We start from the raw sequence: 24,055 nt of genomic DNA on the forward strand, positions 1-24,055 counted from the left end.
CACTGAAGAGTCTCACCAGCCTGGACAGCCAAGGGGGCCTACATGTGGCCGGGGATGATGGTGGGGGGAATGAGCCTAATGGAACAGCCAGGAACTGGTTAAGGGCAGGAGGAACAGGTCAGAGTAAAGCATGGTAACTGGTGGTGACCCAGAGAGGAAAGCGGAAGTATTTGGGTTTTTTAATTCCCCCTAAGTTCCCACAAGATTTCACTGTTGCCCCACGTTTCCCCTCCACCCCACATAGGGAATTTCCGATTTCACTTCCTCAAAACTCAAGTGCTGGAGGGCCTCGGCTTCCTCTTCACATCCCCCCGCCAGATGCAGCCTCTTTAGGGAGGCCATCTCTTTTCCCCCACATGTTATATGTCATATGTGTCCTCCACTGCTAGTGTCCATCTCCCAATTCTTGGCCTGAGGGGAGCTCAGGCCTCTTGCTGCTGGTTGGTCTTTCCCCATCGGCCTCCTCCCTTCCCATTTTTCTTTCCCCAATCACCACCCCGCCTTGGATGTTCTACTCCCTCAGCTTCCTCCACTACTTCTTTCCTGTCTCTCCCTCTCCCAAAGCAGATAAAAGATGAGGGGACGAGAGGGAGTGTCAGAGAAGCAGGGGCGAGAGGAGGAGGCAAGGAAGGGCGGTGCAGACAGGAGGCGCTGGGGATTCTGAGCGAGTGGGAGGAGGAGGACCGTTCTTGGGGGAACTGCAGGTGGGGCGCGTATTCAGGGTACTGGGGTGTCTAACTGGGGGTCTCGCCGGGTATGGAAGCCGCGCAGACACTGGGACCTCCTCGCTCCGGACTCCCACTTCCAGCCTTCCCAGCCGCAGCACTCCCGCGAGCCGTCCCACAAGGGGCGGGGCGAAACAGGTGCGGTTGCCACGGCACCCGGGCCGGGGCAAGCGGAACAATCGGCGCTCGCGAGATTTGGAATCGGCAAATGGGAGGTGGGGGAGGGGAAGACGTGGCGCAGAGCGCGTGGGCGGGGCTCCTCCTTCACCCCTTCCCAACTCCCCGCGGCCCCGCGTGGCTGCGGTGCACGCGCCCGATCGCGCGGCCCGGCCTTATAAAGGGAGCAGGGCGAGGCGCGCGCTCCACTGCGCAGAGGGTGCTCTGTGGGCCGTGCCGTACGCCTGCGCAGTGCGGGCCGCTCCCCGCCCCCTGCCCCGCCGCTCCTCAGCCGGCAGGCCCGGCCCAGTTTCGGCTCCTCGCCCTCGCCCGGCTCTCAGCCGCCGCTCTGCCCTGCAGCAGCCAGCCCGGCCTCCGGCAGCATGTTCAGCTGGGTCAGCAAGGATGCCCGCCGCAAGAAGGAGCCGGAGCTCTTCCAGACGGTGGCCGAGGGGTTGCGGCAACTATACGCGCAGAAGCTGTTGCCCCTGGAGGAGCACTACCGCTTCCACGAGTTCCACTCGCCCGCGCTGGAGGACGCTGACTTCGACAACAAGCCTATGGTGCTCCTCGTGGGCCAGTACAGCACAGGCAAGACCACCTTCATCCGGCACCTGATCGAGCAGGACTTCCCCGGGATGCGCATCGGGCCCGAGCCCACCACCGACTCCTTTATCGCGGTCATGCATGGCCCCACCGAGGGCGTGGTGCCGGGCAACGCGCTCGTCGTCGACCCGCGGCGCCCTTTCCGCAAGCTCAACGCCTTCGGCAACGCCTTCCTCAACAGGTACCCACCCTTTGACCCGGGGGGCAGAGGGAGTGGCCGGGGTCCCGACCGTCCTGTGACCGCCGCCCCCGCTGTTCTTTGTCTCCGAGGCCCCCGCGAGACCCTTAGCGACCACTCCCTGAGACTGGGTCCTCTGCCGCTTCCCATAGAAAACCCTTACGAGGGGGTCTGCGAGTGCGCGTCGCCGGCTCCACTGGCTCTGTCACCTCCTCCCCCCCACCCCAGAATTTTCCAGGTTATCGGTTTAACTCCCAACCCCCCTGGCAGATCCCAGACTCACTACTACTCACTACCCCTGGACGCACCTAATTCATTCAAACCAACCCCTTCACCCCTCCCTTCACGGGTCTGTTTCTTAAGTGTCACGGAAAACTACGGTGAAACTTTTAGCCATTCCCTTTGCTGGTGTGCTGTGCTGTGCCTCCCCAGGGACCGGTGGGAGAAGATCTGCTGTGGCCTGCTGAGTTTGGGGCGGCCTGCAGAAGCAGCGGACAGGGCGAGGACCAGCACTTCTCCCAGGGGCAGTTCTGAAGGTCCCGTGCTGCTTTAGGGGGTTCAGGGGTAAGGGTCTGTGCTGCCAGGCGGTGGGCCCTGGAGCCCTGGAATGGGATTCCGGCTGCTTAGACCCACTAGTATGTTCCCTAACCTACTTGGGCCTCAGTTTCCCCAGTTAAATGGGTAAAACCCTGATGAGGGTAATTCTCCGAGGTTCTAACCTTCACGATGCTATGAATGAAATGCATTGGCCTCCTCTCTCAGGAGTGCTACAGCCAAGTTCACTTTTCTCTAAAGGAACTCCAAGGTCCTGCTCAATGGGGATTCTAAAATCCCTCCCCCCACCCCCAGGGGACATACCAAAGGACTTCACAAATTTGTCATTTCTGCCAAACCCCATTCAAGGAGTGACTCCACATGCCTTTCAAAGTCTCGTCTGGGGAAGAGCCTAGGAAAGAATCCTTGACTCTTGCCTTCCAGAAGGTCTCCGCCCTGTATGATCACATTCCTTTCCAGACACTGTCCAGCCGCACAGGGTAGACCAGCGTGCCCTCGATCCAGGCCAGTGACCAGGCCTGCCTCTGTGCGCAGAGTTGACCTTTAACGGAGAAGACAGGCAGTCTTCTGTTGTCTTTTTGCCTCTCTCAGGCATTTAAACCTGTCTTCCTGTTTCACGGCTGATGGCGTTTGTGAGTCAGGGCCAGAGTAAAGCCCTTTGGGTGAGACTCCTGAAGAGGCAGGGCTCTCCTAGCCAGGAGCCCGCCTCAGGGGATACTGGGGTTTGAGAATTGTTGTGCCTGTAGGTAGGCGATTGGCTGGCTGTCAGCTGGTGGAGGCCATACGGTCCAGTGGAAAGTCTGGCTGCTGTGCTGGGAATTCCAAGCATTATTAGGTCTGCTTTCCTGGAGAAATTTGGGAAGCTTGAAGGAAGGAGCTGCATCTCCTGCTGTCCTTAGGGGTCCACTTTTGATTGTGAGAGGTGACCTTTTTTGTAAGGAGAAATGGGCGTATGACCTGTTTTCTGAATTTAGAGACCTAAAGTTTCAGAGCTGGGAGGGGTCTTAGACATCAGCTAGGCAACCCCTACCTCATTCAGGAAACGGCGGCTCTCGGAGCCTCGCTGATTTGTCGAGTTCACGAGCCGGTGAATGCAGTGCCAACTGTCTGCCTTTGTGCAGCCAGCTACCACCTCCTGCTGCTTCTCCCTGAAAAAAAGAGCATTTCGGGGGTGCCGGATCGAAGAGAGGCACCCTGATGATGCCAGTGCCACAGGGTCCGAGAGCCGCACTTGTATTTCCTTCTGCCCCACTTCATCTCCAGAGGGTCCCAGAACACTGGTAACGAATGGCCCTGCCGGAAGGGGCCTCGTCAGCCAAGGGGTGGGGTGTGGGTTTGCACTGGAGCTGAGGCCCCCAGCTGTGTCAGCCCGTGTAGTACACCAGCGCCGCCCAGCCCGCCGGGGCACACAAAGGGGGCTTTTCAGTGGCTGACACAGCCTCTCTCGCACTCTTAAAGAGACTCATTGAATCATGGACTGGACTTTCCGGCCTCTTCCCCCTAAGTGGCTGCTCTAAGGCTAAAATCAGAGAGAGCAGGAGGCAGGGCGCCACCACGGTATCCTAAGAGTATCCTGCGTAAACTCATTGCGTAACTGGTAACTTGTAGCTCAAGATGAAATCTGTGCGTCCTTGTTGGTGAGGAAACAGGATAGGATGCATCTGTACTGCCTGCTCCCTCTCGTATTTTCGGCCTCACTCCCCGGGCTTTGCAGAGCGCCCGATCTGCAGAGATGTTAACTTACAAGGCCCTTCACAAGGCATTTTCATGTATGTTGCTTCTCAGAGCCAAGTCATCTTGTTTTGGTTTTCTCTCCACTGACTCCTTCCCCAGCAGGAGCCCCAGGTCGTGCAGTTCTTTACAGCACGTGTGCTCTGCTGCTGGCACGGTGAGGATGAGGTCCAAGGTTTCTTCATCCTGCGGGTCAGCTGCTTCTGCTCTGTTGTGCTTGCAGGCAGTACCTCTCACCCTGGCCAGCTGCCCCCGCCTCTGGGCCGCGGGTCACTTGTGGTGTGGGACCAAAAGGGGAAGCTAATCATGGCAGATTCCTAGACAATGGGTCAGTATTTTCTTTGCTCACAAAACCTTTTACAGAGAAGTTTTTAAAGGAGCCTTTTATGTGTCCAGTCAAGAATCTCTGCTATCGGTTGGGACAGCCCTTGTTGTTCTGGGCTGTTCTAAACTCAGTGGGAACTCAGGCACACACAGCTGAGCCGTGGTCCGTGAGTTGCCAGCCTCTCTGTTTTTCCTCCTTCTGCCTTGACGTTGAGAGAATGGTGTCTGTATTTCCCTGCCCCACCATGTACCAGCCTGCGTGGTCCCCTGGCTGTCAGCGGCTGCCCACTGCAGTCCCTTCACCTGAGCAGCTGGGTTGAAGCGAGGGCTGGCCCCAGCAGCAGTAGGACAGGACCAGCTCTTGCAGCGTGGAAGTTTAGCCAAGCGGTTGAAAATTTTAATATGGAATTCCAAGGTCTCAGTTGTCACTCTTCTCTATTCCTTCTGGAATTGAATGGTGACCCTAGGCTTGTGCAGTTTTCACTAACATGTCAGCAACTTGAAAGTTGAATTCTCGAGCTCTGGGAGAAAAGCTAAGGGAGGGAAGTGTTGATGTGGGTCAGTTGGAGCCTGCTGGTTGGATTCCCAGTTAAGACAATATGTGCAATTTGCTGGTCACCCCTGGAAACTTTTTTTTTTTTTGGCCTTGTGGCTTGCGGGATCTTAGTTCCCTGACCAGGGATGGAACCCGTGCCCTCTGCAGTGGAAGTGCAGAATCCTAACCACTGGACCGCAGGGAATTCCCACTCCTGGAAACTTAAGACAATAGAAAACCTCCTTTCCGTTCCTTTCTTCTGGAAAGGAAGCCAGAGGTGGAGACGAAGGAGTACAGAAATCACTGCTGTCCCATCTCGAGCAGTGATACCCGAGTCTTGACATCTCTCTTCTGGGCTCTTGCTCTCGTGCAGGTTCATGTGCGCCCAGCTGCCCAACCCGGTCTTGGACAGCATAAGCATCATCGACACTCCCGGGATCCTGTCTGGAGAGAAACAGCGCATCAGCAGAGGTAAACAGGCTCTGACACAGCCCAGGGCACCTGGTGTAGTCAGACGACTTCCATCTGACGTCTGTGACACGGACCAAATGCTGCCCAAGTCTCTCCCAGCCCAAGGGAGAAGCCGTTTTACATCAGCCTTGTACCTGCATGGTGCGCCGAGCCCAGCGGGGGCCGGAGCTTGCTTTTTCCTTGGTTCCCTTTGCTGAGGTTACAAGAGCCGTCAGGGTGAGACAACAGCCAGTTTTATGTGGTTTTCAAGCTTCCCAGCCCCTGGGGCCTTCTGGAAAGGAAGGCAGGATCCTGGCTGGCCGTGAGGTCCCAGGAGATTGCTCCGTGTCTGGGCTCCAGATACCTCAGCCAGCATTGCTGTTCTGAATGAGCCCCTGGCTCCCCTGGGGCTCACTCACCTTAGCTGGTGTTTAAAAGCTTTGCCTCCCAGAGCTGTATACATTCCTAGTGGGTCCAGCAGGACTGTGAGAGAACAGTTTGACTTGAAAGAGCCACAGCCAAAAGGAGAAGCTAGCAGGAATTTGTTAAACATGTTGGGCCTTGGAAATGTGTTTAAATTTGCGTAAATGTTGGTCATCAGTAGCCTCCCTGGGTGCCGCGCGTGGCGTAAGGTTTTCATGCGGAGTATTAGTGCATCAGGCCCATTCTAGTTGTGTAAACTCCTGTCTTGAGTGTGCCAAGCTTTTCTAAAGATCTGGTTCAGGATGCACCTGAACTGGGTTATATTTCTGCCGCTGCCCCTTTTTGTAGAAGGAAGGGGAGTCTCGCGCCTGAATGCTCTCTGGGAGGAGCATGGGGGCCGGCTAAGAGTGGAGCCTGCAGCTGCAAATGTAAAAATGAAACAAGATCAGACTCAGAGGGGGTTGAGGACAAGTGGCCAGATTTGTTTATCATTAACTTGCAAATCTCTCCTGTACCCCCTTTCCCTCCGGGCCGCCCAGCATTAGTGAGCTTTGCAGTTGAAGCCAGCAGCCTGAGACTTGGGAGGCAGTGTGTCTCTGCTGAGGCTGTGAGCGGGTGGGGGCCCCATTTTCAGTGCTGAGAAACCCTGCTTCTCTTTTTTTCCCCCGGCTTGTGGGCCCCTGCCAATAGGGGATTGCATCAGAGTATACTGAAACTGCTCTCTGTCTCTCAATCTGGTTTAAACTTTTATGTTCTCCACCCCGGTGATAATGACACTTCTAGGGGAGGCAAGGGCCAGTTTTTTTCTTTCTTACTGCTGTTATTGTTCTAACCTGGTTTTAAGAAAATGCCTGATAAACAAGGCTTTTGCCTTGTCATTTGCCAGAGCAAGGCTAGAAAATCTGAACAAGTTACTCTTTTTTTTTAATAAATTTGTTTATTTATTTTTGGATGCATTGGGTCTTCATTGCTGCGCGCAGGCTCTCTCTAGTTGCGGTAGGCGGGGGCTACCCTTCGTTGCGGTGCGCGGGCTTCTCTTTGCGGTGGCTCCTCTTGTTGTGGAGCGTGGGCTCTAGGTGCATGGGCTTCAGTAGTTGTGGCACGTGGGCTCAGTATTTGTGGCGCACGGGCTTAGTTGCTCCACGGCATGTGGGATCTTCCCGGATCAGGGATCGAACCCATGTCCCCTGCATTGGCAGATTCTTACCCACTGCGCCACAAGGGAAGTCCCTGAATTAGTTACTCTTAAAGAGAAAGACCCACAAAAGGGAATTTATTCTCCATCTACCTCCAGGATTGAGCTATCCTGGAGGGACTTTCTTTGAGGCTCTGTAGAGTTATGTCTTTAATGACCTGGGGGAATACGCTGGGGAGGAGTTCTCCCAACTGGGAGCTATCAGATCAGATAGGTCAGTTGATGTGAACGCATCTTTGGATAAGGGACAATAATAGCTCATAAAAAGAGGCTTATCCTCCCCCAAATGCCACACTCCTTATATCCTTCAGAGCTGGCAGTTAAGGTGTTTGAGGGAGGTCTTCCCTGGTGGTGCAGTGGTTAAGAATCCGCCTGCCAATGCAGGGGACACGGGTTCGAGCCCTGGCCCGGGAAGATCCCACAAGCCACGGAGCATCTAAGCCTGTGCACCATGACTACTGAGCCTGTGCTCTAGAGCCCACGAGCCACAACTACAGAGCCCGTGCACCACAACTACTGAAACCCGTGCGCCTATAGCCCGTGCTCCACACAAGAGAAGACACCGCAATGGGAAGCCCACGCACCGCCACGAAGAGTAGCCCCCGCTCGCTGCAACTGGAGAAAGCCCGTGCGCAGCAACGAAGACCCAACGCAGCCAAAAATAAATTTTAAAAATAAATAAATAAATAAAGGTACTTGAGGGAAAGCCTTAGGGTCCTTATGGCCCCTGTTGAACTCAGAAACAGCAGTTTTCCACGAGTGCTGTGAAGTTCCCCTGCTGGGCTGTCTTTGACACTTCAGCCTGGGGCCTTAGTCTCAGCAGACTGAGGAGTTGGGAGTGTCTAACGCTGTCTTGCTGCAAAGAGTATCCTGGCCCTGCCTGCTGGGGTGTTTCCCTCCCCTGCCTCCCCTTCCCTCTGCTTCCTTACCGCATTAGTAGAAAGGCAGGCAGTGGTGTCCAAACTTGCTCTCTGTGGGACAGGCAGCAGAGCAGTGCCTCAGCGTGCTGTCCAGTCAGGCGCAGGGTGCATCTCACTGGTGGGGACCAGACAGTCCTGGCCCGCAAGTTACCCATGTAGATGGCAGATACTTGGAGGAGGAAGCCAGCAGGAGACTGCCTGTGTTCCCCCGCAACCCTGCTCCCTTACAGTGTGGCCCCTCTGGGTCCCTGGCAGCCAGGGACCTTCCCCCACCCATCATGGGCAGGAAGAAGGAGGTTGGCTTAAAGACAAGTGCATCACTCTCATTGGAGGAGGGCTTTCCTCCTGTGCAATAGAGATCTTTCCTTCCATAACCCTAGAGGTCTTGGTTTAAAGTATTCTACTAACAGTTACCAAGTTGGGATTTACCGTGGGATGTGTTTGGAGTCAGCGTTTTATCAGTGGAGAAGAAAGACCATGGGGCGGTACCTCTTAGACGTGCTGGGTGTGGCCTCTGGGGTGGTGTTCTCCAGGTGGACACAGAAGGGGTAGGTCTCTCCTTCTTGGAGACCCCATTCATCTGTCATTGCAAAGGTCCCATGTCACCTGGCAGAGGAAGTCAGAGTAGGACAATGTGTTCCAGGCTCCCTGGCAGCCACCTCTCTGCTCTCTTTGCTGACGGTGTGGAAGGCAGGTGTTTCCCTCTCAAAAAGATTGGGCCAACAGAAAATGTGTGTCCTGGGCAGGCGGCATGCATTTCTGTGGTCTGTCGACCTCATTCCCTGGAAGCAGAGCATCCTTCTGGAGGCTGCGTAGACGTTAGTGTCACTAATTACATTCACTTCCAGTTCCCACCCTCTCTGCCTAGCCCCTCCTGCCTTTTTCCCCTTTCCCCATGGTGCCTAATGTGTGCAGGAAATACTGTGTGGAAAGATAAGGTAAGGCCTGAGCAGGCACAAAGCAGTCGGGATACACCCAAGGCTCTGCAAGAGACCCCTGAGAACTGCTCCAGGGAAGAGCAGGAGCCTCTGTGGGGTCTTGGGCCGCACCTGCCCGTTGTGCTCATCTCCTGAGTGCCTTTAAAGATAAAGTTCTCTTGTGTCAGCAGAGAAAGGTGACCTGCGGGGACAGTGTTCATTCTTGGATGCTGCCCGTGTGACTGATAAAGGGCATCCCAGAGGGCAACTGGGGCCCGGCGGAGCCGGTGCCTTGGGCTCCCAGGCTGCTGGCCGCCGGCCCAGTCGTGGCAGGACTGGGAGGGAGCAGGTCTTCCCATGTGGGTCCTCTGTGGGCAGCGGCCGGAGGCTCTTTGATGGAAGCTTCAGCCCGGGGGCAGGGGCCTGGCCAGGGCACCCCCGCCATTGTCACTGCGAGGCTGTGAGCTGAGCTGTAACTTTTGGGCCTCATTTTGCCCCATGGGAGTCGAGTCAGCAAGGTCGAGTTGTTTCAGCTTGGACTAGGAGACGGAGCCCGGCCAGCCTCATGCCTGGCTCTCTGCTGGCCTCTGCCATGGGAACCAGCCCCACTCGCTTATCGCAGCAGCTGCATCTGTGAGGAAGCTGCTCCTCTTCAGATGAGGAAACGGAGGCTTAGCAAAGTTAAGTAGCCCAAGAGGACATAGGCTAGCACGAGTTGGTGCTGGGATTTGAACCCAGCAGAGTCCGTACTCACGCCGCAGTGTGCTGCAGACCGGTGCTCTGGGCTGAGGAGCTCCGAGAGCTTGGCTCGGAAGAGCCCTTAGCCCTGCCAGGCCGGTGCTGTGCCGGGCTCAGCTCTCCCGGAATGCCCAGAGGCCACACTGCTTCTCTCCCTGCCCGAGATCAGACTCCCAGTCCAGAAATGGGCCTGAGGTGCAGGGCTTTGAACAGCAGTGCTGAGACCTGCTTTTTTTCTCCCTATTCTCTGCCTCCAGCTGGAAATTCCCACCCCTGCGCCCCCAGCCATCCATGGACAGACCTTAGGAGCCCTGGCTATGGCTGGCCGTTCCCCTGGGTCGTCCCCGCTGCTGACTATCCCTGGATCCCAGGCTCCATCCGAGCTCAGGAGCCATCTGGCTTAACAGTCGGGTAGGGGCTCCCTGGCCCAAACCTGGAGCCCTCTGACCCACAGGTGTCCCTTCCTGCTGACCACCTCCTGAGATGCCCCAGCCCTAAAAGCCCTCCCTGCCAGCGTTTCACGAGGGTTTTCTGCACCCCAGAGAATGGCTCCATGAGGCTGCCTCGAAAGCCTTGTGCAAGGCCGAGCACGAGGCTGAGCCCTGCGTCCCTCCTGGGTTCCCAGCACCCTCAGCACAGATGACGACAGAGGCTCGGGCCCCAGATCAGTACTTAGGAGCTGGGGGCCCTAGGGAGTTGCTGCACCCCTGGGAGCTGCATCAATAGAACAGGAGTAGCAGTACCAGCCTCTTGGTTCTTGTCAACGATTGCACGAATTTACGTGTGTTAATCTCCTACCCTAGTGCCCGCTGCCCAGTTCAGTGTCCAACAAATGTCAGCTGAATAAAAGTACACTGAAAAACCCAGCGATTCTCAGACTTCGATGAGGAAGACCTTTCTCTGAATAACAGCTCGTGGAGGCTGGAAGAGGGGGAAGCGTTGACTCAGCAGGGCTTTCCCTTCAGACTCCAGGACCTCCTCTGGTGGGGGCCCAGCCTCCGCACAGCTACCCTCCTCAGGGCCTTCCTCTCGGCGCCTCCCCACCAGCCCCCCCACTGCCCCTGTCCAGCTTTTGGCCACTCTGCCCGCGGGGGGTTGGACCAGCCCCTGCTGGCGCCCCACCTGTTCCCTGGCAGCTGCCTGAGCGCCTGCAAACGCTCGGTTTATATTTGGGGTACGAGGCATTCTTCACGCGTTAGAAGCCGTCGTTGCCTACACACCCATCGGAATCTGAGCTTCTTGGGCCCAAATACAAATCCTGTGAGTAAAGGACCGCAAACGTTTACAAAGCGCTTACAGTGGGCCAGGCGCTCACTCGCTCACACAGCGGAAACCTGCTGTCTTCACGTTGCAGTTGAAGAAACAGAGGCTCGGAGAGTAGAAGGTTCAGGCCTGATTCCAGAGTCCCTCTGCCCTTCCCCCTGGTCTCCCCTGCCGCTGCCCCCCACCACCCTGTCCTTTGTTGCTGATTTCTAGGCCAGATTTATTGAGATCTGTGTTATATACGGTAAAATTCACCCAATGCACCAGTCGTGTAACCACCATGACAACCAAGATACAAAGTTTCCATCACCCCAGGAAGTCCCCTTCACCCCTTTGTAGTCCCTCATCAGGCAACCACTGATCTTTGCCCCTAAAGTTGTGCCTTTCCAGAATGTCAGAAATGGAATCAGACAGTGTGAAGCGTTTTGTGTCTGTCTTGCACTTAGCATGTGCTCTTGAGGTTCATCTTTTCTTTGAGAGTGTGCAGTTCTTTCCTTTTTGTAGCTGTTGTACCCTGTGATACGGACGTACCATAACTTGTCATCCATTCTCCTATTGAGGGGCATCTGGGTTTCCAGTTTGGGGCAGTTTTGAATAAAGCTGCTATAAACATTCGTGTAGAGTACAAATTTAATTTCTGTTTCTTTTTCTTCTTTTTTTTTTTTTTGGCCGCGCCTCGTGGCATGTGGGACCTTAGTTCCCTGACCAAGGCTTGAACCCTCTCCCCCGCACTGAAAGTGCGGAGTCTTAACCACTGGACCGCCAGGAAAGTCCCAATTTCTCAGTTTCTCTCGGGTAAATGCCTAGACGTGCGAGGCCCCTTTCTCCCAACCTCTGTGCCGCTGGAAGGGTCCTTCCCTTAAGAACTTTAGCTTAAGGAAGCTCAGAACAAGTCCTCACGGTGTAGATTCTTAGCTCTTTAATCTCTCTTGTGCTCCTGCACCCCTTCCTCCCGGCCCCGGCACGGGTGAAGCGTGGTGATGGGAGCCGTGGCAAGAAACACGGAGGCCCACGCAGGTTGAATGGCAGGAAACAAAAGTCGATTGGAGACAAACCCTCTATTGTTTGCACTCTAGAAACTTCTGGAATGTCTGAAGCAGCGTTTCCCCCAGCTACCGCAACTACCTGTGTTTGGAGGGTGCTGGGCTAGGGCGAGGACACATCACAACTGCTCCCCCTTCACCTCGGTGTCGGAGGGTGGGAAGGCAGACCCGGTGAGGAGGGCAGCCAGCACTGCAGAGGCAGGACCCCTGGAGCACCCGGGCCCTGCAGGAGGCTTGGTGGGAACAGAGCCAAGGTGAGAGGCAGGCTTGGGCCTCCCGTCTACACAGCCCATGTAAAATATGCATAACGTAAGATTTACCATTTTAACATTTTTTTTGGTGGTACACAGGCCTCTCACTACTGTGGCCTCTCCCGTTGTGGAGCACAGGCTCCAGACGTGCAGGCTCAGCAGCCATGGCTCACGGGCCCAGCTGCTCCGCGGCACGCGGGATCCCCCCAGACTGGGGCACGAACCCGCGTCCCCTGCATCGGCAGGTAGACTCTCAACCACTGCGCCACCAGGGAAGCCCCATTTTAACCATCTTTAAGTGCACGGTTCAGTGGCATTAAGTACATTCTTACTGTTGTACAAACATCACCACCATCACCTCCAGAACTTTTTTTCTCTTCTCAAACTGAAACTCTGTCCCCATTAAGCTACAACTCCTCTCCCCCTCCGCAGCCCCTGGCCCCCACCGTTCTACTTTCTGTCTCTGGATTCCACGTCATACCAGTGGAATCACCCCCTGTGACTGGCTTATTTCATCATTTCATAATGTCTTCAAGGTCCCAGAACTCTCCGAGCCAGAGCTTATCTCTTATCAGTGCTGGCTTTTACTCCCATCGCAGGGTCAGCCCTTTCTTTGCAGTTAGCCCCCTCCGGCTGTGTTGTCTGTGTCCTTTGTGGGTGTCCGCACCTCACAACTGCCCCTCCTGAGGTGGATGCAGCTGCAGCGTTGTGTTCACACCTGGTGCGTGGCCGTGGTGTCCTCGTCACCGGGCGCCCGTGCCCTCCTGCTTCTGCCGAGGAGTTGCCGTGCATTAGGTGATGTCTGATGCCTGGTCCCGCCGCCGAGGCCAACCTCTAGGTTGGCCCAGAGCCTGAAGGCCCAGTGCTTGGGGCAGTGCTGGGGGCGGGATGCTCCTCTCTGGATGTGTCCCTGGTCCCTGCACTCGTCACCTGCCGCCGAGCCCCAGGCTGATGGTGGCCGCTGGGCTGCCTGGCCAGTGTGGGGACTCGGTCGATGCTCTCTCGGCGCTGCAGGTGTGGGTCAGTCCAGCCCTTGCTGCCTGTGGAGACACGCGGGCTGAGTGAGGGGTCGGCGGGCTGAGGGGTGTCACGTGGGCCTGGGGAGGCTGCGGCCATGTGGTAGGACGTGGTCCTCCACCTGTGATGACATCGCACGAGCCTCAGCCTTGTGACCCTCTGCATGACCTGTGGGCATGCTTGGCCAGCCACCGGCTCTCTCTCACCAAAAGTGTGAGCACTTTCCATATAAACAGGAAATTTCATTCACCTACAAAAAAATGGGCTTAGCTCTGTTGGCTCCAACTTGAGGTGTTGGTGAGTAACTGGGTTTGCAGGCAGAGCCGTGTGGGGCGCTCGCTCTGGCTGGGGGCTCGTGGACCCGGTACCTTATTCATAGGCTCCTCCTCTCTCTCCTCCTCCCCCTCCCCCTCCTCTCCCCCCATCATATGCACCCCCCTCCCGCCGCCACTGGGGGATGGGAGGAGTGAGGCCACACTGGGTGGAGTCAGGGGGTGACCTCGGCTCCCTGCATGCAGTCCTCACTCCCTGGCCAAAGCTAACTTGGCCTCGAGCCCAGCCCATCAGGGCGCCCCTGTTCCCAGTCCCTCGGTTTCAGCATTGCCGCCTCCCCTGCTGTGTGAATCTGCGGTTTGAACTTGCGGTGGTCTGAGGACAAACAGTCTGACGAGGGGAGAAGTTGAGCCTCATTGTTGCTGAGAGCAGCGGTTCATTCCTGAGTCATCATTTTTTCAGCGCTGACCTGCTGTTCCCAGAGCTGCCGTTCCCAGAGCCGGCCATAAAAGGCGGTGGCGGCGAGGCCGGGCTGGCCCTGCTCCCTGCCCGTGTCCCTCGGCCTGCTCCTTGTGTCCAGGGACGTAGGGACCTTGTACTTTGGAACCAGCAGCCTGGTGGTGGCTGGTGGCGGGCATTGGAGTAACCTGGCTCTTGCTCCTTGCCTTCCCACGTCCTCTGAGTGTGGGGAATCTGGTAGCCCGGCCGTTTCCCTTGTCTGCATGGGCCTCTGGAAGACTGATGGCTCCCCTGCCCAGGCTCAAATTCAGGTTCACAGGGGCTTTGCTGCCACCAACTCCACTGCTATGCTGTTAAGAAGCTAGGGACTTCCCTGGTGGCACAGTGGTTAAGAATCCGCCTGTCAATGCAGGGGACATGGGTTCGAGCCCTGGGAAGATCCCACGTGCTGCGGAGCAACTAGGCCCATGTGCCACAACTACTGAAGCCCACGCGCTTAGAGCCCGTGCTCTGCAACAAGACAAGGCACAGCAAGGAAGAGTAGCCCCCGCTCGCCACAACTAGAGAAAGCCCGCGCACAGCAACGAAGACCCAATGCAGCCAAAAATAAATATTTTTTAAAAAGCAGGCTGTTTCCCCCTGTGCTGCGGCAGGAACAGGTTGCCCTGGAGAGGCCGCAAGCTAGGTCCACAGAAGCCATGCATTCGGGGTTTTCCTTGAGGTTCGGTGTCTTGCCATGAGGACAACACTGGCCTCTAGCCTCAGAGCCAGGCTGATCATTTGTCACCTTAGTTTCTGATCAGTGATGCAGCCCCAGCCCCTCAGCCCTCGTTCCAGGGGGCCCTGCCTCTTCTCCCCATCCTGGGCCTGCCCGACCCACGGGTGTCGCTCTGGTGCTGGGGCCTGTGCTGGGAACATGTCACCTCATTTAATCCTCCCTGTGATCTTGGGAGGAGGAATTATTATTTGACTTTTACAGAAGAAAAAGTGTTAACTCCGAAGTTAAGAATTTGGGGTCACAGAGTCAGTGGCTGGAGCTGGGAGTTAAATCCAGGGCTTCCTTACAAAGAGCCTGTGTTGTTTCTGAGCGCTTGCGTGCAGGGAGAGGCCTGCAAGCCTGCGGCTTCAGGTTCGCAGACAGCTCTGGAGCCCACTTGAACCTGGGGACGGGGTGGCTGGAATGTTTGCCTAACCAGGCACAGCTTCACCCCAGGCACGCCCCACAGGGCTCTCTTAAAGTACTCCCCACCCCCAGGGGGTGTTCTGGCCGGAGTGGAGGTGGCCTCGCGGGCTGTCTGTGGACTCCCATTCAGCCCCGGAGGCTTGGCGGGATGGCTCAGCCCACGCCTTACAAGAGGGGCGGTGAGGGCTGCCCTCCCCGTGGCTCCTTGAGTCACTCTGGGCCTTTTGTTGACACTTGGTCCTTTTCTTTGGTCTGCCCTCTACCTGCTGCTTTTCTGTTTCCTGCCATCTAGAGAAGGCATGTGTAAATCCCAGCCTGGTGGCGGTGGGGGGTTGGTTTTGGCCTGTTTCTGGGCAGCGTCCCAGGCTCTTCTCTATAGGAGTGGCTCTCTGGCTCCTTCTCAGGGGCATGACTGTGCTCTGGGAAGGACGCAGTGGTTCCTAAGAGGGCCAGCCTGCATTGGAGGTGTCCTGTGGCCTGCCGGTGAGGAAAAAGGAGACTTCCCCGGAGTCACCCAGAGAGATGGCGGCTTGGGGGCTGGGACCCAAGCTTCCCAAAGACTCTTGGGCCATTGTTTCCACATGGTCTACCATTCCTTAGTAGTCTCAAAAGATGAGAAACAGAATTTTCTCTTCCTCTGGGGACAGTGCAAGAAGTGGAAACACTTTGAGGTGGCATAATTGTAAAATAGGCCACAAATTAAACCACTACTGCAGAGACCCACAAATCCATGGGCTTTTAAATCAGGTATCTGATAGTTTGTGTGAAATACAATGGTCCAAGGCCATCCTGAACCCAGGGTGGTTATTCCAGCGCCTGCCCTCACACCTGCATTCCAGTCCTTGGGAAGGGAGAAGAGGACAAAGGGCTGGTGCACCTTTTCTTTGCTTCTTCATTTCTGCTGCAGAGAGGCTGGGAAATGCAGTTTTAAGCTGGGGGGCCGTGAATCGAGCTAAAACTAGACAGTTCTGTCAGCAGTCCTGCTGCAGACGGCCGGTTCACCAGCGGCCTTAATTGTTGGCAGGAAACAGCACAGAATAGAGTTGGGAACTGGAGCTTAGTCCAGTCGCTTCATTTTAGAGAAGCGTTTAAGACCTAGAAAGGGGAGGTGGTTTGCAGTACTTAATAGGCCTGTAGAGCAGGGGTCAGCAAACGTTTTCTCTAAGGGTCAGAGTGTTAAATTTTCAGCTTTGGGGGCCTCATGGTCTCTGCCACAACTGAGCTCTGCTCTTGTAGCTCAGAAGCAGCCAGAGAGGACAGATGAGCCGGCTGTGTTCCAGTAAAGCTTTATTTATGAAAACAGGTAGTGAGCCAGGTCTGGCCCCCGAGCTGTAACTTGTAGGGAATGAATGAGAGTCCTGCGGAACAGGGAGCCCAGCACATAGCACCGGACAAGCAGCAGCTGTAGGTCGTCTTACTGCTGTTAATTGTCGCTGCTGTGCAGGGGCACCCAGCCAACAGCCCCCAAATCTGTTCTTCCCGCCCGGTGTTGAGCTGTGCTGCTGGGGTCTCCTCCTCACTCTTGCCATAGTTCGACCCACTTTAGAGCGTGGACTTTGTGACTTCCCTTGCATTATTTATTCGTTAAGTGCCTCTTCGTGCCAGGTGCTGCGTGGGTGAGGGTGTCACCGCGGTGGGTACGGAAGTAAGGGAGGCCTGATGAACCTGCCCTCAGGGCACTGGGCTGCCCACATAAGTACATTCTGGAAATTTAAATGACCCCAGGCTGAGAAGTACCAGGCCAAGTCAGGCACGAGAGCCATCGGACCGCCTGGCCCCTGGCGCCCCCAACTCGCCCTTCTCTTCCCGCAGGTTACGACTTTGCGGCCGTTCTCGAGTGGTTCGCCGAGCGGGTGGACCGCATCATCCTGCTCTTTGATGCCCACAAGCTGGACATCTCCGATGAGTTCTCGGAAGTCATCAAGGCGCTCAAGAACCATGAGGACAAGATCCGCGTGGTGCTGAACAAGGCCGACCAGATCGAGACCCAGCAGCTGATGCGGGTCTACGGGGCCCTCATGTGGTCCCTGGGGAAGATCATCAACACCCCCGAGGTGGTCCGGGTGTACATCGGCTCCTTCTGGTCCCACCCGCTCCTCATCCCCGACAACCGCAAGCTCTTCGAGGCCGAGGAGCAGGACCTCTTCAAGGACATCCAGTCTCTGCCCCGCAACGCCGCCCTCAGGAAGCTCAATGACCTGATCAAGCGGGCGCGGCTGGCCAAGGTAAACCCAGGCTGGGAACGCAGCCCCAGGGGGCTCTGGGATGGCCACTCGGGGCCCCGGGATGGGATGCCCAAGACCCAGCCCTGCAGACCCATGGCTGCACTGTGCCACGCCTTGTCTGAACCCGTCCTCTTGTGCCCCCGTGGGAGCAGCCTTTTCCTGAGGTTCTTTTTAGCACATATAAGCATCAGATAAGAAGGTACCACTGTGCCGGGGGCAGCCTGGGGGGTGGAGAGTGGGTGGGGATGCTGCTCGAGCGCTCATCAGTTTCCCCCCGGGTCTGCTGAGCACTGGAGTGCACGCAGCATGTGCTGGGTGCTGGGGACTGACAGGTCCCCACCCTCCTAGCACTTGTCAGCCGTACAGGGGAAAGCAGAACACATAAAGAAAAAGAAAGTACGATTTATTTGTATTGTCTCGGGGTCGGCCTGGGATGAGCTGTCCGGGGAGGGCGGGCTAGCCTGGGGGGTCTCAGGCGGGAGATGATGCTTAGGCCGAGACAGGAGGTAGGTAGTGGAGAGATGGGGCGCAAACCTGCGGGCCCAGCGAGAGCGCTGATGGCCTCTGGCCCAGAGGCCTTGCAAACCGTCCCTACTCTTCCATGGAAGCACAGGGCCTGCTGGCACCTGTGGACAGCATCTGAGCTGCTCAGGAGTTTGGAGTCTCAGTGCCTGGCCGAGCACTTCAGCGGGACCCCGGGGTGGCTGGGGCTGGGGAAGGAAGGGTAATGCCACCAGTGGGCCCTTCAAACACTGAGGAGCAGAGCACGTCCCCTTAGGACACGATTTTGAATAGTACCGCATTGTGAGGCTCCCTTCTGTGTAGCCCAGAGGCTCTGGCACTCTGCCATGGGCCAAACACAGTGGCCCAGGGCACCCTACACTGTCTTGAGGGCTGGAGTCAGGTAGCTTTGGGTGCTCCCTGGCCTGAATAACGAGACGCGACCCTGCATCCTTTACCCCCGGCTGTGTCTCCTCTGTGGTTACCCAAAGTGCTCCAGGACCAGCAGATTGGAACCCACTAGAAGCATAGGTTCTGAGGCCCCACCACTGCCCTACTGAACCATAATCTGCATTTGGACACAGTCCCCGGTGACCCGTATGCAAAGTAAAGATGCCCGCACCCTGCTCTGGAGGGTACAGGGCTGCACGTTTCTGTAGATATCTCACTTCTGGAAGCTTCCTGATGAGTGGAACTGGTTCTGAGAAAGGAGCCCATGAGAAAATCCACATACCTGGCTCCTGGCCTCGAAGGGCCAAGCGATGTCCTGAGCTGAAGGGGAAGAGGCGGTGAGTGGAGGAGAGACTGGCCTCCTGTTTTCCAGTCCAGCCTCTGCTCAGCCTCAGGGCAGCACAGCTCCCCTCCCTCCCCTCCAGCCCCTCTCCCGGCAGGGCTTCCAGTGCTCTCATCGCTCAGCCTCCCTCCAGGATGGAACAGAGGGCAGATTTCAGGCCCTGCCTGCTCATTTACAGAGATGGTGTGTAATCGCGTGGCCCTTGGGCACATTGAGTCACCCTGCCTGGAAAGCCCCAGCCTCTCCAATCTTGTCCTGCACCTGCTGTTTTGAGACTGTTTCCTTTTCCTGGACTGAGTCGCTCTCTCTGCTGGCCTGTGATGGGCAGAGCTGTGACTGTGACTCTGTGACCAGCCTGCTTCCCTGGGGCAGTTCTCAGCCAGGTCGCAGCCCCCAGCAGACAAGGTCAGGCCAGTGGAGAGGTTTTTTTTGGGGTGGAGCTGGCAGTCTGGGAGAAGGGGGTGTGAGGCTGGCTGGCTGCAGCCCTCCTCGGCAGGATGTTGCTTGGCAAGGCAGAGGGGTTTGAGGGCTGTGCCTTTGCAAGGTTGCCAGAGTTACTGGCCCGCTGTGGGGGAGGGAAGGGTGTGCCACCCTTCATTGGCAGATGTCGACCCAAGGTACTGCGTGAAGCCTGAAACATCTGGGGAAAGGCTTGTGGGATTTTCCTAACCCTTAGTCATCCCCGAAGCAGATGTCCACCCAAGGTACTGCGTGAAGCCTGAAACATCTGGGGAAAGCCTTGTGGGATTTTCCTAACCCTTAGTCATCCCCGAGGCTGTCAGGATGATAAAGTGGGGCATAACTCAGGCTGTGTTGGAGTTCATGGCACCAGCATCCACAGACTTGTGTAAGCAGGATGGCACGGCTCTGCTCGGCTTGGTAGGAATGCTCTCGGTGTCTCTGATGTGCAGAGGAGTCACCGGGGAGGGGTGTGCGTGCCGAGAAATGGTAAGAACACAGGCTTTGGGCTGCGGCTGTGGTTAGCTGTCCCGGGCTACAGTCCAGCTTTGCAGGGCAGCACAGGTGCAGGCCACGCTCCCAACAAAGTGTCCAGGAAGCACCTGACACCCACCCCTTCTCTGTCTTCACAGGTCCACGCCTACATCATCAGCTCCCTCAAGAAGGAGATGCCCAATGTCTTCGGTAAAGAGAGCAAAAAGAAAGAGCTGGTGAACAACCTGGGTGAGATCTACCAGAAGGTTGAGCGGGAGCATCAGATCTCCCCCGGCGACTTCCCCAGCCTCCGCAAGATGCAGGTACGGCTGCCCCTTGGATGGGAGTGGGTATGGCTGGGGCACTGGGGCGGTGGTTCTGGAGGGAACCCCGGCTCCATGGGGCGGGGCCTCCCAACGTGGAAGCGGCCCGATTAATCACCAGCGTCCCACCCCGATCGGAGAAGTTGACCCAGTCCGTGACACCTCACAGGGGAATATGGTGACTCACCCGGAGGGGAAGGGGGAGGGCGGGGCTGTGCCAGGCACCCCAGCCTCCCCCCAGTTAATCCTCACCACAGTCCTGCACGGAGGGGACTATTTTTACCTCCGACTTAGAGAAGGGGGAGCCAAGATGTTAAGTGGTTGGGGCCGTGACGCGGAGCCAGATCTTTCTGCTCGGGAACCCTTGCTGCACCCTCTGTGCCAGAGCCCTGGAGGGGCCGACCCAACCCTGTCCTTCCTCCACTCCCACCACAGGAGCTCCTGCAGACCCAGGACTTCAGCAAGTTCCAGGCCCTGAAGCCCAAGCTGCTGGACACGGTGGACGACATGCTGGCCAACGACATCGCCCGGCTGATGGTCATTGTGCGCCAGGAGGAGTCCCTGATGCCTGCCCAGGTCGTGAAGGGCGGTGCTTTCGACGGCACCATGAACGGGCCCTTCGGGCACGGCTACGGCGAGGGGGCTGGCGAGGGCATCGACGACGTCGAGTGGGTGGTGGGCAAGGACAAGCCCACCTACGACGAGATCTTCTACACACTGTCACCCGTCAATGGCAAGATCACCGGCGCCAACGCCAAGAAGGAGATGGTGAAGTCCAAGCTGCCCAACACGGTGCTGGGGAAGATCTGGAAGCTGGCCGACGTGGATCGGGACGGGCTGCTGGACGACGAGGAGTTCGCCCTGGCCAACCACCTCATCAAAGTCAAGCTAGAGGGCCACGAGCTGCCCGCTGACCTGCCTCCACACCTGATCCCGCCCTCCAAGCGGAGGCACGAGTGAGCGACCCCTACTCCCAGCAGCTGGCCAGGCAGAGGCTGCAGGGGAGGGGGGTGGTCAGCAGTTCCCAAGACCATAAAGACGGCGATGTTTCCTCAGCTCGCAAAGGAAAACCACCACCTTTATCTTAAGGCTGCTCCTGGGGAGGCAGGGGTGATACTCGTAGGTCATCGGTGGAATTTTGTGCATAAGAACCATGGATATTTTTAATATATAACGTTAGAGGCAGCGTTGTTTCTTGCCTCCTCCTCCGGCCAGCAGCCCCACACACGCACAGCCTCTGTACCTCCTGCCAGGGAAGTCGCCTGGCTCGCCCTTCCTGCAGCTGCGGTCCGCGTGTAGACAGGGACGCGGGTCCCGGCTGTTTCAGGCTGAGTCGCTCGGCCAGTGGCTTCCTTCTCCACCCGGCCCTGCCCCCGCCTCTGCTCTCAGATTCAGTTGGTTCTTCTTGTGCCTTCCTCCTTCCGTTCGCAGCGGCCCCCCGTCCACAGGCCCTGCCTTCGCTCTCGTGTCCCCTGGCTCGACAGTCACACGAGCCAGGCCCAGCTGCCTGTTTGCGGGGAGTCCGGGGGACGGGTGGATGTGAGAGAACATCTTCCAGAGAAATACATAAGCTAGTTTTTGTTCTCTCAAGTGACACCTTTCATACTTGACTGAATTTTCCAGTAAGTTCCCAACCACTTGTTCAGAAGCTGTGATTTTTGTCTCCTTCCCCATGCTCCAGCCAGGGGACAGCTCCACTCAGGAGCCATTAGATGGGTGCGTGCAGAGCACACCCTGCCAGAGACCCCAGAGGTGGTGTTTCCTGCTTCACCCTCTCACTTTCCTAGGACATTCTGGTACACCTCTCTGTCCCACCCTTGGTGGGCGGTGGGTCCTCACGAACCTGGTGTGGCTTGGTGCTCCAGCCCGGGCCTGGTGCCCAGACAGAGGGACCAGGGACAGCCCAGCCCCTTCCCTCTCCCACCTGACTTCCTCCCGTTGAGCAAAGGAGGGCGGTGCTCCACGTGGATGTCCTAAGTATAGTGGCCCCCAGGCTGAGCAGCTCGAAACCCGAGCCAGCCAGCGGCCACTCTGCTTTGCCTCCACTGGGCTGTTGGGGGCCTGGACATACCTGTCGGCCAGTGGTCAGCCGCCAGGGCCTGGAGCCGTCATCACAGAGCCACTGTGGCGGGGAGGGGGGTGGGGAGCAGGCTTCCCAGCAGGCATGCCCTCGGGGGTCTCAGGGACTCCTCCACTCTGACCTCTGACCCCGGCCCACCCTCCTAGTGCTGCTTGCTAGGCCTCTGCTGGGCCCGAGTCTCCAGGAACTGGCCATGTTACCTGCAGCCTCGGCCCACCATCCCACACCGTGTCCTCGATGGGAATTCACTGTTTATGGTGCAGTGGCTTAACCACACTTGCCTGTGGGAAGGAAAAGCAAACTGAAGACCGGACTTTTTTTTCTTGCATTAAAAAAAGTTTAACTGTGCTGAAGCTGGCCTCTGGTGCTGAGATGTCTCTTCCCGGGGCCTGCTCCCCGCAGTGCCTGCAGGGGCACTGGCAGAGCACTCCGGGGGCCAAGATTCCAGCGGAGACGGATTGGCAAGCCTGGCGGGTGAGGCCTGCAAATGGGGCTGACGACCCCCTTTCCTTATGCTAGTTGGGGGCTGAGCAGGAATAGTTTGAGGGAAGGATGGGATGAAGAAGTTGGGAGAGCCTCTGATGACTAACGACTAGGCTGTGCCCCCCAGGGGTTGGGGGAGCAGGCGCCCCCCACCCTGTGATCTTCACAGCCTCTCCTTCAACCTGGGCTCCGCCCTAGCTGTGGACGGACGGGTGGGCGCCCATGGGGCTCAGGGCACTGGGAGGGGTCAGGCAGATAGGGTATATCGTGGGCTCCGTGCCGGCCCCAGGGTCGTTTAGAGAAGCCAGTACTTTGAAGGCGGACCAAGCAGGTGACACCAGCAACAAAACTACAAAGGGTGGGGCCAGCCGATGTGGCAGATGGACTGTTCATACCCACAGAGGGGAGGGTGACAAATTGGGAGCCGACGCCGTGGAAGGGTGCAGATTTGAGGTGCAGTCGGGGGGGGAGACTGCTCCAGGCACACTTGTGGCAAAAGGCAGGACGTGAACAGCTGCCTGCGGGTTTTGAGGGCCAGGCGGAGTGCTCTAGCCCAGGTGGCGGGCGTCCAGTCTGACGGCCGCAGAGGCTCCCCACCCTCCCGGCACCACTCACATGGTTCACCCTGATCCTCGTGACCCAGGAGGTCAGCGTTCTCTCCATGTCACAGCCAAGAACTCAGGTGAGCTTGAAGAGCGAGTGTCACGGGAGGAGATTCAAACCTGGGTCAGCTCAAGCCCAGATGGGGCGCTCCGCTGTGCTTCTAATGGGAAATACCCTTTCAAAGGAGAAACAAAGCTGATGGCTCACTTCATCCCCCAAAGTCTGCAGCCGTAGACTCAGGTTTGAGAAACGCACCTTGAAGCTTAAATGCCGTCACTCCAGCCCGGGCCCCTGAAAGCTTGGGGCAGCCGCTCAATTTCCAGGGTCACCCGAGACAGGGAGATGCTTGTTGAAGCTGTTAGAACACAAAGAGAACACAGGACTGTGCTTCTGGTCCCCCCACCCCTGCACGTCCCAGCATGAGGTGGCACGGGGCGGTGAACCCCCTAAGGCTGCCCCAGAAAGTGACTGCTGGTCTGAGGCTGGAAGAGGGGCCGAGGGCAGGCATCTGCCCCCCGTGCAGCCCCGGAGCTTGGGGCCTGGTTGGGGTTTTACAGGCTGTGGGGGAGTCCTCTCCCGGCCATAAGGGGGTTCAGGAGGGCCAGTGGGGTGCACTAAGGTGTGACCACTCTCCCGGGGACCAGCCCGCACCCCTTGCCTCCTCCCCAGCTCCCTAGCTGGCCGGGGCCCTGGGTGAAAGGCCCCCTTTTCAGAGGCTGGTCTGGGGTCAGGACAGGGCTCCACCTGGCTGCCAGCGCTCCTGGCATCAGAGACCTTTGGGGCAGTCTGCCCACCCCGCTGGCCCTTGGGTGCCACAAAGTCTGCGAGCCCCAGGGACCTCAGGGCCCAGGGCCCAGGGGACACGGGGGGCCCACCCACTGCCTCCGGGCGCCGCACAGCAGCTCTGTTTTACACCTGGAGGTTCCGGGTGAGAGCAATAAACATTTCTTCTGCTCTTTGATAAACCAAGGGTTAATCGTGACTCCCACCCAGTGCCCTCTTATTATCTCACGTGGGCTGGTCAGAGGACTTGCTCAAGGCCACCAGGCTGTGGCAAGGTTAGGAAGCCCACCCATCAGTCCTGCCCCTCAGCATTCAAAGCAGCACCTCAGGGCAGACAGGCAGGAGTTCGAATCCCAGCTCTGCCACTTGCTGGGGCTCAGCCGTCCTCT

The 24,055-nt window shown here is 57.5% G+C and overlaps 1 protein-coding gene across 1 annotated transcript; it reads left to right on the forward strand.

Annotated features, from left to right (window-relative positions):
• Positions 1 to 798: 798 nt before the first annotated feature.
• EHD1 (EH domain containing 1) lies at positions 799 to 22,150 on the forward strand. Its single transcript, XM_004264321.4, has 5 exons — positions 799 to 1,668; positions 5,184 to 5,281; positions 16,755 to 17,167; positions 19,553 to 19,717; positions 20,153 to 22,150. Exons 1-5 carry the CDS (start codon positions 1,265 to 1,267, stop codon positions 20,675 to 20,677), a joined length of 1,605 nt encoding a protein of 534 aa, XP_004264369.1. The 5' UTR covers positions 799 to 1,264; the 3' UTR covers positions 20,678 to 22,150.
• Positions 22,151 to 24,055: the final 1,905 nt, after the last annotated feature.

This window comes from Orcinus orca, chromosome 8, assembly GCF_937001465.1.
Source record: "Orcinus orca chromosome 8, mOrcOrc1.1, whole genome shotgun sequence".
Lineage (NCBI taxonomy): Eukaryota > Metazoa > Chordata > Mammalia > Artiodactyla > Delphinidae > Orcinus > Orcinus orca.

What these genes read in the sequence shown, in the direction of transcription:
- EHD1 (XM_004264321.4), top strand. Translation starts at nt 1,265, where the DNA reads ATGTTCAGCTGGGTCAGCAAGGATGCCCGCCGCAAGAAGGAGCCGGAG. An exon ending in GGCAACGCCTTCCTCAACAG is followed by an intron (nt 1,669 to 5,183) that starts GTACCCACCCTT and finishes GCTCTCGTGCAG; the next exon opens with GTTCATGTGCGCCCAGCTGC. An exon ending in CCAGCCTCCGCAAGATGCAG is followed by an intron (nt 19,718 to 20,152) that starts GTACGGCTGCCC and finishes CTCCCACCACAG; the next exon opens with GAGCTCCTGCAGACCCAGGA.